This window comes from Megalobrama amblycephala, linkage group LG12, assembly GCF_018812025.1.
Source record: "Megalobrama amblycephala isolate DHTTF-2021 linkage group LG12, ASM1881202v1, whole genome shotgun sequence".
In the NCBI taxonomy this organism is placed as follows: domain Eukaryota; kingdom Metazoa; phylum Chordata; class Actinopteri; order Cypriniformes; family Xenocyprididae; genus Megalobrama; species Megalobrama amblycephala.
Genome location: NC_063055.1, coordinates 34,387,846 through 34,401,668, shown reverse-complemented (window position 1 = coordinate 34,401,668; position 13,823 = coordinate 34,387,846). Strand labels below are relative to the sequence as shown.

Below are 13,823 nucleotides of genomic sequence, written 5' to 3'. Positions count from 1 at the left end.
AATAATATATTTTTTTATTATTATTTTATGTAGGTTTGGGTATGATGATTTTTTTTTTTTTTTTTTTTTGCATGGATTGCAGTTATCAAAATGTCAGATCTGCTCTTTTTCATACAATGAAAATGCAGCTGCAATTTTGCTTAATATTTTACAAATAATAAAATAAAAATCAATTGGACTACTCGACCATCGTGTTTCATAGTTATTGGCCTACTCAAATAAATAAATAAACAGTTTAGGGTCCAAAATAAGATAAAACAATAAAACACAATAATGCCTCTTTTCTTATTACTTTATATCTACATACATATTTTAACATACAGTACAGTCCAAAAGTTTGGAACCACTAAGATTTTTAATGTTTTTAAAAGAAGTTTCGTCTGCTCACCAAGGCTACATTTATTTAATTAAAAATACAGTAAAAAACAGTAATATTGTGAAATATTATTACAATTTAAAATAACTGTGTACTATTTAAATATATTTGACAAAGTAATTTATTCCTGTGATGCAAAGCTGAATTTTCAGCATCGTTACTCCAGTCTTCAGTGTCACATGATCCTTCAGAAATCATTCTAATATGCTGATTTGCTGCTCAATAAACATTTATGATTATTTTCAATGTTGAAAACAGTTGTGTACTTTTTTTTCAGGATTCCTTGATGAATAGAAAGTTCAAAAGAACAGCATTTATCTGAAATACAAAGCTTCTGTAGCATTATACACTACCGTTCAAAAGTTTGGGGTCAGTAAGAATTTTTATTTTATTTTTTTTGAAAAGAAATGAAAGAAATGAATACTTTTATTCAGCAAGGATGCATTAAATCAATCAAAAGTGGCAGTAAAGACATTTATAATGTTACAAAAGATTAGATTTCAGATAAACACTGTTCTTTTGAACTTTCTATTCATCAAATAATCCTGAAAAAAAATATTGTACACAAATATTTTGTACAATTGTACACATTAAATGTTTCTTGAGCAGCAGATCAGCATATTAGAATGATTTCTGAAGGATCATGTGACACTGAAGACTGGAGTAATGATGCTGAAAATTCAGCTTTGCATCACAGGAATAAATTACTTTGTGAAATATATTCAAATAGAAAACAGTTATTTTAAATTGTAATAATATTTCACAATATTACTGTTTTTTACTGTATTTTTAATTAAATAAACATAGCCTTAGTGAGCAGACGAAACTTCTTTTAAAAACATTAAAAATCTTAGTGGTTCCAAACTTTTGGACTGTACTGTATAATTACGCTACAAATACAATTAAGGCAAATATAAAACAGTTGCTAAATAATACAAATATCAAGGACACACATTTCTGTTAAAGTATTCTTTTAATAAGCAAATTCATTAAGTGTCATCCCTCCTTTAGAGGATATAGTCTCTTGACATATCAGAATGTTGCCATGCAACAAAAATAATAATCCCCTATGGGAGCAGCAGTGATATGGTGAACAGGTGTTCACATTACAGTGACTGGAACACTGTATTGACCAATCAGAAGCCAAAACCAGAACTTGGCTTAACATTTATTTATTATTCATATTTCATGTTTTATTTCTTTACTTATTTTTTAATATTTACAAATGTAATCCTCTATAACAGGGTAGCCACAGACAAAATAGTTTCTACATGTAACATTTTCTTATGAAAAATTACAATTTTTAAAGGGATATTTTTGTAATCAAAATGCCTAGTTTTTCATATTAATTTACATTTATATTTATTAATTTAGCAGACGCTTTTATCTGAATGACAAATAAGCAATACAAGCAATTTATCTTTAATCAAGTACAACACCACTGACAAAAGAATGATGGTGAAGAATGAAGCTTATTTCTTATTTTTTCATTTATTTAGCATATTCTTCTATGAAATTGAATCTCTATTAAATAATTGCAATAAATTCCAATGAACCATAATAAATAGGATTGATAATGAGGATTCCTGAGGATCCATTTAGCATGAAACCAGTAGATTTCTTATAACAATATCTACACATGTATTATATTGCATGTTATTTGTTCAAATATACAATACACGACATTCTGCTTTTTGTTTTAACCAGTGCATTAAGTGACAATCTATAAAATATTACGGGGCGACCAACCCAAAACCTGTTACAGCACCGACCAAACACTGTCTATCCAATAATGGAGAGTAAAAACATTTGCTGAATACTTGATGTCTGAAGCTAATATATGCGTTTAAAGGGATAGTTCAACCAAAAAAGAAAATTGTGTCTTCATTTACTCACCCTCAAGTTGTTCCAAACCTGTATGAGTTTCTCTCTTCTGTTGAACACAAAAAGAAGATATTTTGAAGAATGCTGATAACCAGACATTTGATCGTAACTACCTACTTCCATAGTATTTTTTTCCTACTATAGAAGTCAATGGCTACCGTCAACCATGACATTCTTCAAAACATCTTCTTTTGTGTTTAACAGAAGAAAAACTCATACAGGTTTGGAACAACTTGAGGGTGAGTAAATGAAGACAAAATTTTAATTTCTAGGTAAACTATCCCTTTAAAGGAGTGTGTGGACACACAGATTTGTCAATTTTCCTTACAGCTGTGTAACTGTCTCTTCTAAACTCAAAGCTCCTTCTACATGATTGGACACTGAAGGGTGACTGGGTAATTTATTATGGAGAAAGGAATGACATCAGAGGACACCCTTTTCAACATCCACATCCTCTTCTTTCACCTACAAGATTAAAGAGACAGCAGATTAGCTGAGAAACACTATAATTTATTGCTGGGCGAATTTTCTCACTCGTTGTGAAGAAATTTATTGGCCGCATAATTTTGTTTCAAAGTGCCCCTATTATGCATGTTTGGATATTACTTTTCATGTAATGTGTAATATAGCTTTTTGTGACTGTAAAAGGATCAAAGTTCAAATGGAGTTATTGTCTCCCAAAAGAAAGATTCTGAACTGCCTTAAACGAGTCGTCAGTAATTCGAACCTATGTAGGTTTGTATAATACTGCCCACGAACAACGTAACGACTATTACTGTTACGTATCACTTTGTATACAAGCAATGAGAAGCCTCCGGTGCTGATATCCAGATATGGTAATGGGTATTACGTTTCCAATATGTGCTGTAAGTGGCAGACCAATCACAACAGACTGGCTCATCTGACCAATAAGAGCAGAGCAGGCTCTCAAAAAGGAGGGATTTAGAGAGACTAAATCCTTTATCGAACCGTTTCAGACACTGAGAAAAGAGGTGATGCTGCAATCTATATTATGAGAAAGGTGTTTTTTGACATTGGATGCATGTAAACCTACTGCAGGAGACCTCCAAAACAAAATTAGGAACCTTTAAAATAGCATAATGGGGCACTTTAAGAAAATGTGTTGAACAGTCCTTAACTCCTCACCTGCTCAACTCCTTCCACCTCGGGAACATAGAACTGCAGCATGTTCTGGATGCCACTTTTCAGTGTGATGATGGAGCTGGGACAGCTAGTGCAGGAACCCTGCAGCTTCAGCTTTACAATACCGTCCTCAAACCCGTGATACAACACGTCACCGCCGTCCTCCTGCACTGTGGGCCTGAAGTAAGACATGCAAACAGAAGAAAGGAAGTTTCTGAATTAAGAACAACATTATTATTCTTACGATATAAATATAAAAGGAGTTGATTACAGCATTCCATTTAGCTTATGCCTTCCTGTTGAGTCAAAATGTCCTTTTTTGAATGAAGCAGTTCAGCATTATTACACTGACATTGAAAAGTTTGCAGTTGGTAAGATTTCTTAATGTTTTTAAAAGTCTCTTATGCTAACCAAGGCTGCATTTATCAAAAATACAGTAAAAACACTTGTGAAATAAACTATTTATAAATATAGCCAATACTCCAGTTCTCAGTGTCACATGATCCTTCAGAAATCATTCTAATATGTTGATTTGCTGCGGTGATAGAAATATTTTATGTCAACGTGAAATGTACAGAAAATTGCAGACTAAGGATGCTCAGGTCAAAGATCATGTAAACTTACTTAACACAGTAGAACTAACCGTCACATGATTAGCTCAGATCATTATAAACCAATCACCAGAACAAATCACATTGAAAAGACTTGAGTGACATTGATTTTTAATCAGCTGTAAGGTTTAAATGTGTATGCGTCTTTCTGTTCAGAGACTCGCTCGGTTGAAATAAAACTTAATTTCTTCAAAGAGCAACTTGGAAGTTGTGTCAGGTATATGCTGTGCAGTTAAGAAATAGAAGATCTTACGCTCAAAAGACAACAAAAGTAACGGCTAAAGTGTGACTGAGGTAGTGATAGTAGCTTCTTGATGGGACGCCGTCACCATGCTTCAGGGAAGTATTGTATTGTATTGTAAGTATTCAGGAATTCAGGGAATTACCTTGAGATTCTGTAGTATTATATTAACAACTAGGAGCCGTTTAAATTGTCAGTGGTGAAGTCAGATTTGTATTGAGAATTTCCACGACACTGCTCAAGAAACATTTCTTAATATTAACAATGCTGATGTATTTTTGAAATATTTTTTCAGGATTCTATGATGAATAGATATTTTAAAAGAACATCATTTATTTGAAAGAGAAATCTTTTGTAACATTATAAATGTCTTTACTGTCATGTTCGATCAATTTAATGTTTTCTTGTTAAATAAAAGTCCTTATTTCTTTCAAAAAACAAACAAACAAAACAATCCCAATTACTGATCCCAAACTTTTGAACAGTAAAAGCAAAATCCTGGAAAGCCCCTTCCAAGATACCTAGTTTTGGGCGTATTCTAATGTAGCATCACATATATGCTTCTCAGATAAGAAGCTCAGGGGGGGAAAAAAAATCCAAGATGGCAGAAGTAACAAGAGAAATGTTGACTATAAAGATATATTTTTTAATGTTTTAAAAAATATATAATAATATTAATGAAAATTGACCATTTATCCAATTTTTGCATTTGCTATTTTATTTATATTGTGCTTAAGAGTATTGTGTAGTTAGCTTAGCAAAATGCTAAAGCCAAGTTGCTGCCTATGTAGATTGTTACAAATCATTTATGTGGTTCTGTTTCAGTTTAATATTGAGTTTTAGCTAAAATTATTCAAATTGAACCAATTACCCAATGTTTGTATATGCTACTATATGTATATTTATGCTTAAAGGATTAGTTCACTTTCAAAATGAGCCCAAGCTTTATTCACCCTCAAGCCATCCTAGGTGTATATGACTTTGTTCTTTCTGATGAACACAATTGGAGTTATATTAATAAATATCCTGACACATTCAAGCTTTATAATGGCAATAAGTAGGAAACAATTAGTATGAAGCTCAAGAATGTGCATCCTTTCATCATAAACGTACTAAATCCGGGGAGTTAATAAAGGCCTTCTGAAGCAAAGCAATGCATTTGTGTTAAAAAAAAAAAAAAAAAAATCCATATTTAATCAAGTTATGAAGTAAAATATCTAGCTTCCGCCAGACCGCCTTCTGTATTCAACTTATGAAGAAAATGTAACACCTCTCGCAGTTCAAACGCAACGCTAGTTACACTTTCTTCCTAAATTGAAAAAGGAAGGTGGTCTGACGGAAGCTAGATATTTTACTTCATAACTTGTTAAACATGGATATTTTTCTTATACAAATGCATCGCTTCTCAAGGACTTTATTAACCCCCGGAGCCGTGTGGAATACGTTTATGATGGATGGATGTGGATGGAGACACTTTCTTGAGCTTAAGCTCGTTGGTCTTGTACACTGCCATTATAAAGCTCAAATGCGTCAGGATATTTATTAATATTTCTCCGATTGTGTTCATCAGAAAGAAGAAAGTCATATACACCTAAAATGGCTTGAGGGTGAGTAAAGCTTGGGCTAATTTTCATTTCAAATTGAACTAATCCAATAATGCAAGTTGCTGTATATGTAGAGTTTTACAAATCAATAATTTATGTGGTTCTATTTCAGTTGGGATGTTGGCTTAAAAGGCAGCTGTCTATTTACTGTAGGCAGTAGGCAGCTCAGTAAGTTCTTTATTTATTTATGATTTAATGCCATATCAGCAGCAATGGCTATATTCATGGCAATCAGCAGTATCACTTCAATACATTGTTTACAATAATTTAACGATTCTTACACAAATCACAGACCGGTTTGCTCAGTAAGTTCTGAGGTGGAGCATATATGACTTACTAAATTTGTATGCAACATAAAAAAGTTCATTTATCATCTCTACACTGGCTACCTATTTGTTCCGTATTGATTATAAAATAATGCTTCTTACCCATCAAGCACTAAATAGTCTAGTTCCTGTGTATTTCACTGATTTATGACGCTACAATCTATCATGCTCTTTAAAGGGTTAGTTCACCCAAAAATGAAAATTATGTCATTCATTACTTACCCTTGTGTCGTTCTACAACCGTAAGACCTTCATTCATCTTCTGAACACAAATTAAGATATTGTTAATGAAATCCGATGGCTCAGTGAGGCCTCTATTGAGCGCAAAGCCATTCAAACTCTCGATCCATAAAGGTACTAAAAACATATTTGAAACAGTTCATGTGAGTTCAGTGGTTCTATCTTAATATTATAAAACAACGAGAATACTTTTTGTGCGCCAAAAAAACAAAATAAAGATTTTTCAACAATATTTATATGGGCTGATTTCAAAACACTGTTTCAGAGCTTTACGAATCGAATCAGTGAATTGGGGCGTCCAAGTCACATGATTTCCGCAGTTTAGCCGCTTGATGGGAGATCCGAATCACTGATTTAAAACAAAAGATTCATAAAGCTCAAAATCTTCATAAAGCAGTGTTCTGAAATCAGCCCATATAGATATTGTAGAAAAGTCGTTAGTTTTTTTTTTTTTTTTTTTTTGGCGCACAAAAAGTATTTTCATCGCTTTATAATATTAAGGTAGAACCACTGAACTCACATGAAGTGATTTAAATATGTTTTTAGTACCTTTATGGATCTTGGCAGTTTCAATGGCTTTGCTCTCAATAGAGGCCTCACTGAGCCATCGGATTTCATCAACAATATCTTAATTTGTGTTCTGAAGATGAATGAAGTTCTTACGGCTGTAGAACGACATGAGGGTAAATAAATGACATTATTTTCATTTTTGGGTGAACTAACCCTTTAAAGTGATAGATCACCCAAAAATAAAAATTCTATCATCATTCACTCACCCTCAAGTTCTGTATAATCTGTATAATTTTCTTTGTTCTCTTGAACACAAATGAAGATATTTTGAAGAATGTGTTAAACTGAACAGTTTTGGGGCACCATTGACTTCCATAGAAGTTTTTTTCCTACTATGGAAGTCAATGGTGCCCCAACGTGGCCTGGTTTCAAACTTTCTTCAAAATATCTTCCTTTGTGTTCAACAGAACAAAGAAATTTATACAGATTTGGAACAACTTGAGGGTATGTAAATGATTATAGAATTTTCATTTTTGGGTGAACTAACCCTTTAAGGTCACAAAACTCTGAACTTTTGATAGTAACGAAGACATCTAAGTCCACTAAAGGAGGTAGAGCTTTTTTTGCATTTGGCTCCTGAAATCTGGAATAGCCTTCCTGAAATTGTTGGGGGCTCAGACACACTCTCTCTGTTTAAATCTAGAATTAAAGACACATCTCTTTATTCAAGCATTCACATAATGCAATTATGATCATGATCATCTTTTGCTAAATGCTACAAACAGCAGTTACACTAATTTTTCTACCTCAGAAAGCCCATTTCGGAGTAACTACAGATTGCAGAAGCTCCAGTTTGGATCCAGCCTTTGCAATATTTTCAGGCGATGGCAACTTTGGAACGACATACAATATTATCCTTTATATTGCAATCATTATGAGCACAAGCTGTAATTGCTGCCTGACACGTTCAATATGTATGCTTAACTGAATCCAAGATGCTAAACTTGTATTATATTATAGTTGTATATTGCTGCCATATGGACATTACTTTGACAAACTGGTGCTGATGACCGAACACTTTCTAAATTGTAACACTGAAACAAGCATTTTCTGTAAAGCTGTTTTGAAACAAATATGTATTGTGAAAAGCACTATACAAATAAACTTGAACTGAATTTAAAGGCTGCTTTGAATATAAAAGCAAAAGTACAGAAATGAACTGTGGTACCTTATGCGTGTGTCCAATAATTCTTTAATCATGGCCACCACCTCGTCATCATCCTCCGAAGGAGCTGCAGGCGTACGGCATGTAAAACATTTTTAAAGATCTTGAATTTAGTGATGATGTCAAGAAAACAAGCATGAGAAGAAAAGAAGAGAATGTAATGTTCAACCTGTGTCGGCACGTGGAGCATCTGCCTCATTGACAACAGGAAGTCCAGAGGTGAAGAAGTCCATAATGGTAGCGAAGACGTCTGGTTTGATCACCTTCCACTCCGTTTCACCATCAGCCTGAATGAAAAAGAGACATAATGCTTAAAAAAATGAAGTTAAATTAAAATAGTGTTTAACAGGGCTGGTATTTTACCTTAGTAATGGTTATGAAGTCAGGGCCGAAGAAGACACTCTTGACACCGTCAATTCTGAACAACTGCCTGAAGAATGAAAACAGCATCAGTACAGGCACGATTCCCTTCAGAAACATTGCTCGGCAAAATGCACAGGAACATTCTCACAAATACATTGCTGTTGTAAGCATTTTTTGGAGTGCCACACATAAAATAAAGCCAACATCTTGACACATATCACTCAAATGGGCATCCTGAGAAATCAGATATCCATTATAAGTGTTGTCTGCAAAGTCAAGCATCAATATTACTATTGCTTATGTGTTTTATCTCATGACCACTGATGATAATTATATTTATTTTTTCTAATTTTTTTCCCAAAAAATATTATATAAGACATGTTCCTAGGTCAACATATTTTTGTCCTTTGAAATTTTGTCCTAACCATATCCCTACCCCTAAACTTAACCTTACACATAACTTATCCCTAAAATCAGAGGGAAATGATGGGTGAATAACACTGATGCAGAAGCACCAAATCCTGGTTCAAGCCTAAACTTGACGAGGGTCAATGACGTGACAATTTTTTTTAAAAGGGTTAAAAATTAGCCAATCAAATCAATTTTATTTAAAAGGGTTAAAATTTCAAAATAAATTAGCAAATTACTTGCATACATTCTTTTTTTTTGATAACCAAGTCTGTTTTAATTCATTTTGAGAGAATATTGTCCCCCAAATATTCTCTCAAAATGAATTAAAATCAGACATTTTCAACTTTGTCCTCAAAAAAGAGAATGTATACAAGTAATTTATTTTTAAATTTTAACCCTTTTAAAATTAACTAAACCATATGGACACAAAAAAAAATAGTGTCACGTCATTGACCCACTGTAAACTTGCCCCTCAAATCTGATTGGTTGATTGGAATGTTGCTCCAGGAACATTATACTTGGTGAAATTCACACACGTTCACCCGTGTTTGCTTGAAATTGCCTTAATGTCCCATACATTTTTAACATACATTCATGTCCCAAAACAGTTTTTGCCAAGTTTGTTTTTTAATTGAGTGAGTCTCAAGTTCAAATTAATGAATAAAAATGTTAGTCAACATTATCTCTGTTTATCTATCTAAATTTATTTCTAAATACTTCAGAAAATATCGATTTTTTTAAAGTAGATTAAAGTCAGCATTAAAGTTCCGATCGTCTTTTCTTCCCTACTGTGATGTATATCTGAGTCAAACGGTTTCTTGAACAAGAAAAATGTAGGGCGAGACTTGATATTGTTGACGGGGAATTGATTGGATAATTGAATGGTTGTGGTTTGCTATTGGTAGATCTCAGGTTGCCCCGCCCTCACGCCAGTAAGCACATCATCAGAGAAGAAAAGAGATATCACTGCAAGACGGAGGGGAAGTTATTTTGAGTAAAAAAAAAAAAAAAGAATAATAATAATGAAGTGCACAGATAAATAATATATATTAAATACTACATTATTCCATAAAAATAGGAATTGCTCATTTTGATTTTATGGTGAATTTAAATTTAATTTAATAAAATATTTTGTTTTGCTCATGTCTGCAAAAGTTCTGTCAACAAAGTTACTAACCAAACTAAAAAAAAAAAAGTTATCACAACACCAAGGATTTGCAAGGTGATCATTTGTGTTTATAAAGCATGTACAGTTGTATTATTTTTTTTAATAAAATGACAGATCGTTTCCCTAGATAAGACCCTTATTCCTCGTCTGGTATCGTTTAAAGCCCTTTGAAGCTGCACTGCACTGAAACTCAATTCAAAAATTGAATTTACGTCAGCATAGTTAAATAACAAGAGTTCAGTACATGGAAATGACATACAGTGAGTCTCAAACTCCATTGTTTCCTCCTTCTTATATAAATCTCATTTGTTTAAGACCTCCAAAGAACAGGCGAATCTCAACACAACACTGACTGTTACGTAACAGTCGGGGTGTACACCCCCAATATTTGCATATGCTGGCCCATGATTGAGGCATTACACAAGGGCAGAACGTCTGGATGTGCACAGCTGAATCATCAGACTAGGTAAGCAAGCAAGGCCAATAGCGAAAAATGTCAAGATGGAGCAATAATAACTGACATGATCCATGATATCATGATATTTTTAGTGATATTTGTGAATTGTCTTTCTAAATGTTTCGTTAGCATGGATTCGTTCAAAGCCACAGATTCATTAATGAAACAGCTTGTGTGCTGCAGTTCTGCTGTGGCTTTCGTTGCAAAATAGAGCAAAAATACTGACAATACTGTTAATCACTTAATATCACCCTTTTGTTTGTTGAACTGTTGTATAAAATCAATATTCGGGATATTATTATATTATATTCGGGCAATATTCTTGCTGGTATAATATGATCAACATTAAAAACAGTAACTCACAGAAGGGTATGTTTTTGTATCGAAGAGAGTTTTAATCTTAAATCTACATGCAGTCGGTATCTATATTTGTTCTTCATGCTAGTAAGTGCTAACCCCCACTTTAACAAAGGTAACGTTATATTGTCGAGAACAGCCCTAATGTAGTGTGATGCTGGCTTGTGTGGGTGCAGTCAGTTTTGACTGCAAAAGATGAGGTAATTTGATTGAATGTCGTGTATATACGACATTTTACCTGCTAGAAATATATGTTCAGTTTTCATGTTATTTTAAGGTGGAGTAGAATAAAATGAACAGCACTTTTCGCGTATGTCAGTTTGAGAACCACTGCTGGATATCAGCCTGCACTTTGGTCCCAGATTTAGTCAGTAAATGAGCAGTGCAATATAGACACTTTAATTTAAGTAGAAAATCTCAAATGAAGAGCGCTGAACTCCAGCTTACTTGTCTGTGTTTTCAGATCATTCGCGCTGCTTCCTCGGTGTAGAGAGGGCTTGTGTGCGTGGTTGCCAGATAGCAATGATTAAGTAAAACGTGTTCTTTTAACAGAAAAGCTCTGATAGGGGTTTTAAATTCTGGAAATCTGGCAACCGTAAGCGTGACCGCTCGTAAAGACAGTCTGTAATGTTTTGTCTCCTTTATTCGACAAAAACAAAAAGTGATTTCAAAAGAGTGATTTTGGTCAAGTGTTTAGTCTTTTAGCCACATTTCAGTCTCGTCTTTTTTCGTCAACGATATTGCATGTGTAGTTTTAGTCACGTTATCATTAAATGAAATTGTTGTCGTCTCTCATCGTCTCATCTTAGTCATGGAAAAAAAGGTCGTCAATGAACATTTTTCGTCATAGTTTTCGTTAACGAAATTAACACTGATTTAAAGTGTACTTTTTGGAATTTTCTGTGTGAACGCACTACTCGCACTATTTATGCTTAAAGGGGCTCTATGTAAGAATGACACCCAGTGGTCGAAATAGGTACTGCAGTCCAAATTCAAAATATTCTTTGGCCCGCCCCCTCGTTCAAAGGAGCAGGTTGCCAGCAACAATAGGGAGCGCAATTCACAATGAAATCTGAGGAGAGTTAAACACTGTAAGCTGATGAGTTGATTTATCTGTTTTAATATGCTGTTATTCATAGAGATATTTAGATAGGATTCAGAGGCTTTTTAGGTCTAGTAGAATCTGCGATTCTCTGACCCAATTTGTTTGTTGGTTTCCATGGCTACAATATGCGGTGTTTTTTTGCCAACTGGCAACCTGTGATGTCGAAATACTATTGGATAAACTGACAGCACACGGTTTCGCACAGACCAAAACAATGACAGATGTTCCGACACGGAACACACATTTTCAAAGTAGAATGTCTTGCTGTAGCATTGTTTTACTGAGAAACAAGTAGGTGAACTTAGCATGTTTCCTAAATATCTGCAAACATATCGGGGTATTTTTATGCTTTATTAAAGTAAAAATCATAGAGCCCCTTTAAAAACGTCATAGAATAGTGCATAAGTATGTGAACTGGGACGCACCTATTGACCTGAGCTTGCTTACTGTTAAACATAATAACTTCTCCTAAAGACTCCTATGGATCACAATTAATAATAAACAAGCAATTAGATCAGCCACCAGAGGGGAAAAGAGTCTAGACTGGGTAAAAACACAAACTCCACCTTGCCAAGGGTGAACAATAAGCCTCTCTTGGTCCAGCGAAGTCCATAGTCCCCGACTCCATCACCATGCGACCAGGGAGAAACTTCAGACTGTTTGGGTTTGGAGTGTCTTGGGTCTGAATAAACATGTTTCTGACTGATGAGACGAAAGAAACGTTATGATCTATTCCAGCCAAACACTTTATCATAACGTGTAAACCTGAATATTGGCAATACTTACTAAACATAGTGGTTGTTTGCTGTGGAATCTGCCTTCTGCCCACTTTGTGAAGGGAGGGTCTGTTGAGCCCTGCTCCATGATAACTGCACACAGGATGCCTTCGAGCACAGCAAATAATAATATAATTATCGTACTTCAACAGCAGCTGTACATGTTTTTTAATGGGGCATTTTCCTAATATGCCTTAATAACATCAACAATAACATATAAAGTGCCCTTGCAAAAATTACTGTAACATAATATTATTATATAATATTAGTATAGTATTAATATAATAGTATATTATTGCTGTTTTGTTTTTGTTGTTAATAGTAGATAGTTTCTGACAAATAACTACAGTTATTGTTAGTACGATAAAACTATGGTAACGTAGCATGAGAGCAAGGTTTCACGTTTGAAGCAGATCCCGTTATTACTGTGTTTTTTATGCAATTGCTGTGGTAAATATATTTTAGGATGGCAGTTAAGGTCACCATGGTAATTTTTGTAACGGGAGCTTTGCAGTAACCAGCTTTGCATTAACTGTCAGAAATCAGTCTAGAAAAGTAAATATTTATCTCCAACAGTGGTGATAACAATGTGTTAACTTATTAATATTCATGACATTATTACTCCAATAAGTACCCTGCATCTGCGTCACTCAGACCTTGTCAGTGACACTGTAAAGTATTATGAAACTCTTTAAAACTTAAACGCTTCGCACTGACACACATTATTTATAACTCCCCACTGATACAGAAACGTAAAATAGCATAGTACAGTAACGACTCACGATCTCGTTAAAAGAACAGCTAAATTCCTTCCAACCCCGATGCTCCTGAAAGCAGCCATGCTGGTGAGGGGCGGGCAAGCATGAAAACTGTGTTGCGTCACTTCCTGGATTTAATGCGGGGCGGAAATTAGACTTGTTTTCTGTATATCGCTTAAAATAATATGTGTTCAAATTTATAACATATAAAACAGACCATTTAAATTGGCACACATTATCATGTCCGTAAGATATTGTAAAAATGAAG

At 34.2% G+C, this 13,823-nt stretch overlaps 1 protein-coding gene across 1 annotated transcript; it reads right to left on the bottom strand.

Moving 5' to 3' along the window:
* Positions 1-1,330: 1,330 nt before the first annotated feature.
* Positions 1,331-13,729, bottom strand: nfu1 (NFU1 iron-sulfur cluster scaffold homolog (S. cerevisiae)). The gene is made up of 8 exons (XM_048210824.1): positions 13,580-13,729; positions 12,808-12,905; positions 12,588-12,723; positions 8,524-8,590; positions 8,330-8,447; positions 8,164-8,227; positions 3,407-3,581; positions 1,331-2,725 (listed from the first exon to the last, which is right to left on the bottom strand). The coding sequence occupies exons 1-8, from the start codon at positions 13,636-13,638 to the stop codon at positions 2,684-2,686; spliced, it is 759 nt and encodes a 252-aa protein (XP_048066781.1). The 5' UTR covers positions 13,639-13,729; the 3' UTR covers positions 1,331-2,683.
* Positions 13,730-13,823: the final 94 nt, after the last annotated feature.

Coding starts and splice junctions, on each gene's coding strand:
- nfu1 (XM_048210824.1), bottom strand. CDS start 13,638: ATGGCTGCTTTCAGGAGCATCGGGGTTGGAAGGAATTTAGCTGTTCTT. Junction 12,724..12,807: donor GCAAACAACCACTATGTTTA/GTAAGTATTGCC, acceptor TCGTCTCATCAG/TCAGAAACATGTTTATTCAG. Junction 8,591..12,587: donor TATTGTTCACCCTTGGCAAG/GTGGAGTTTGTG, acceptor TTCATTCTTCAG/GCAGTTGTTCAGAATTGACG.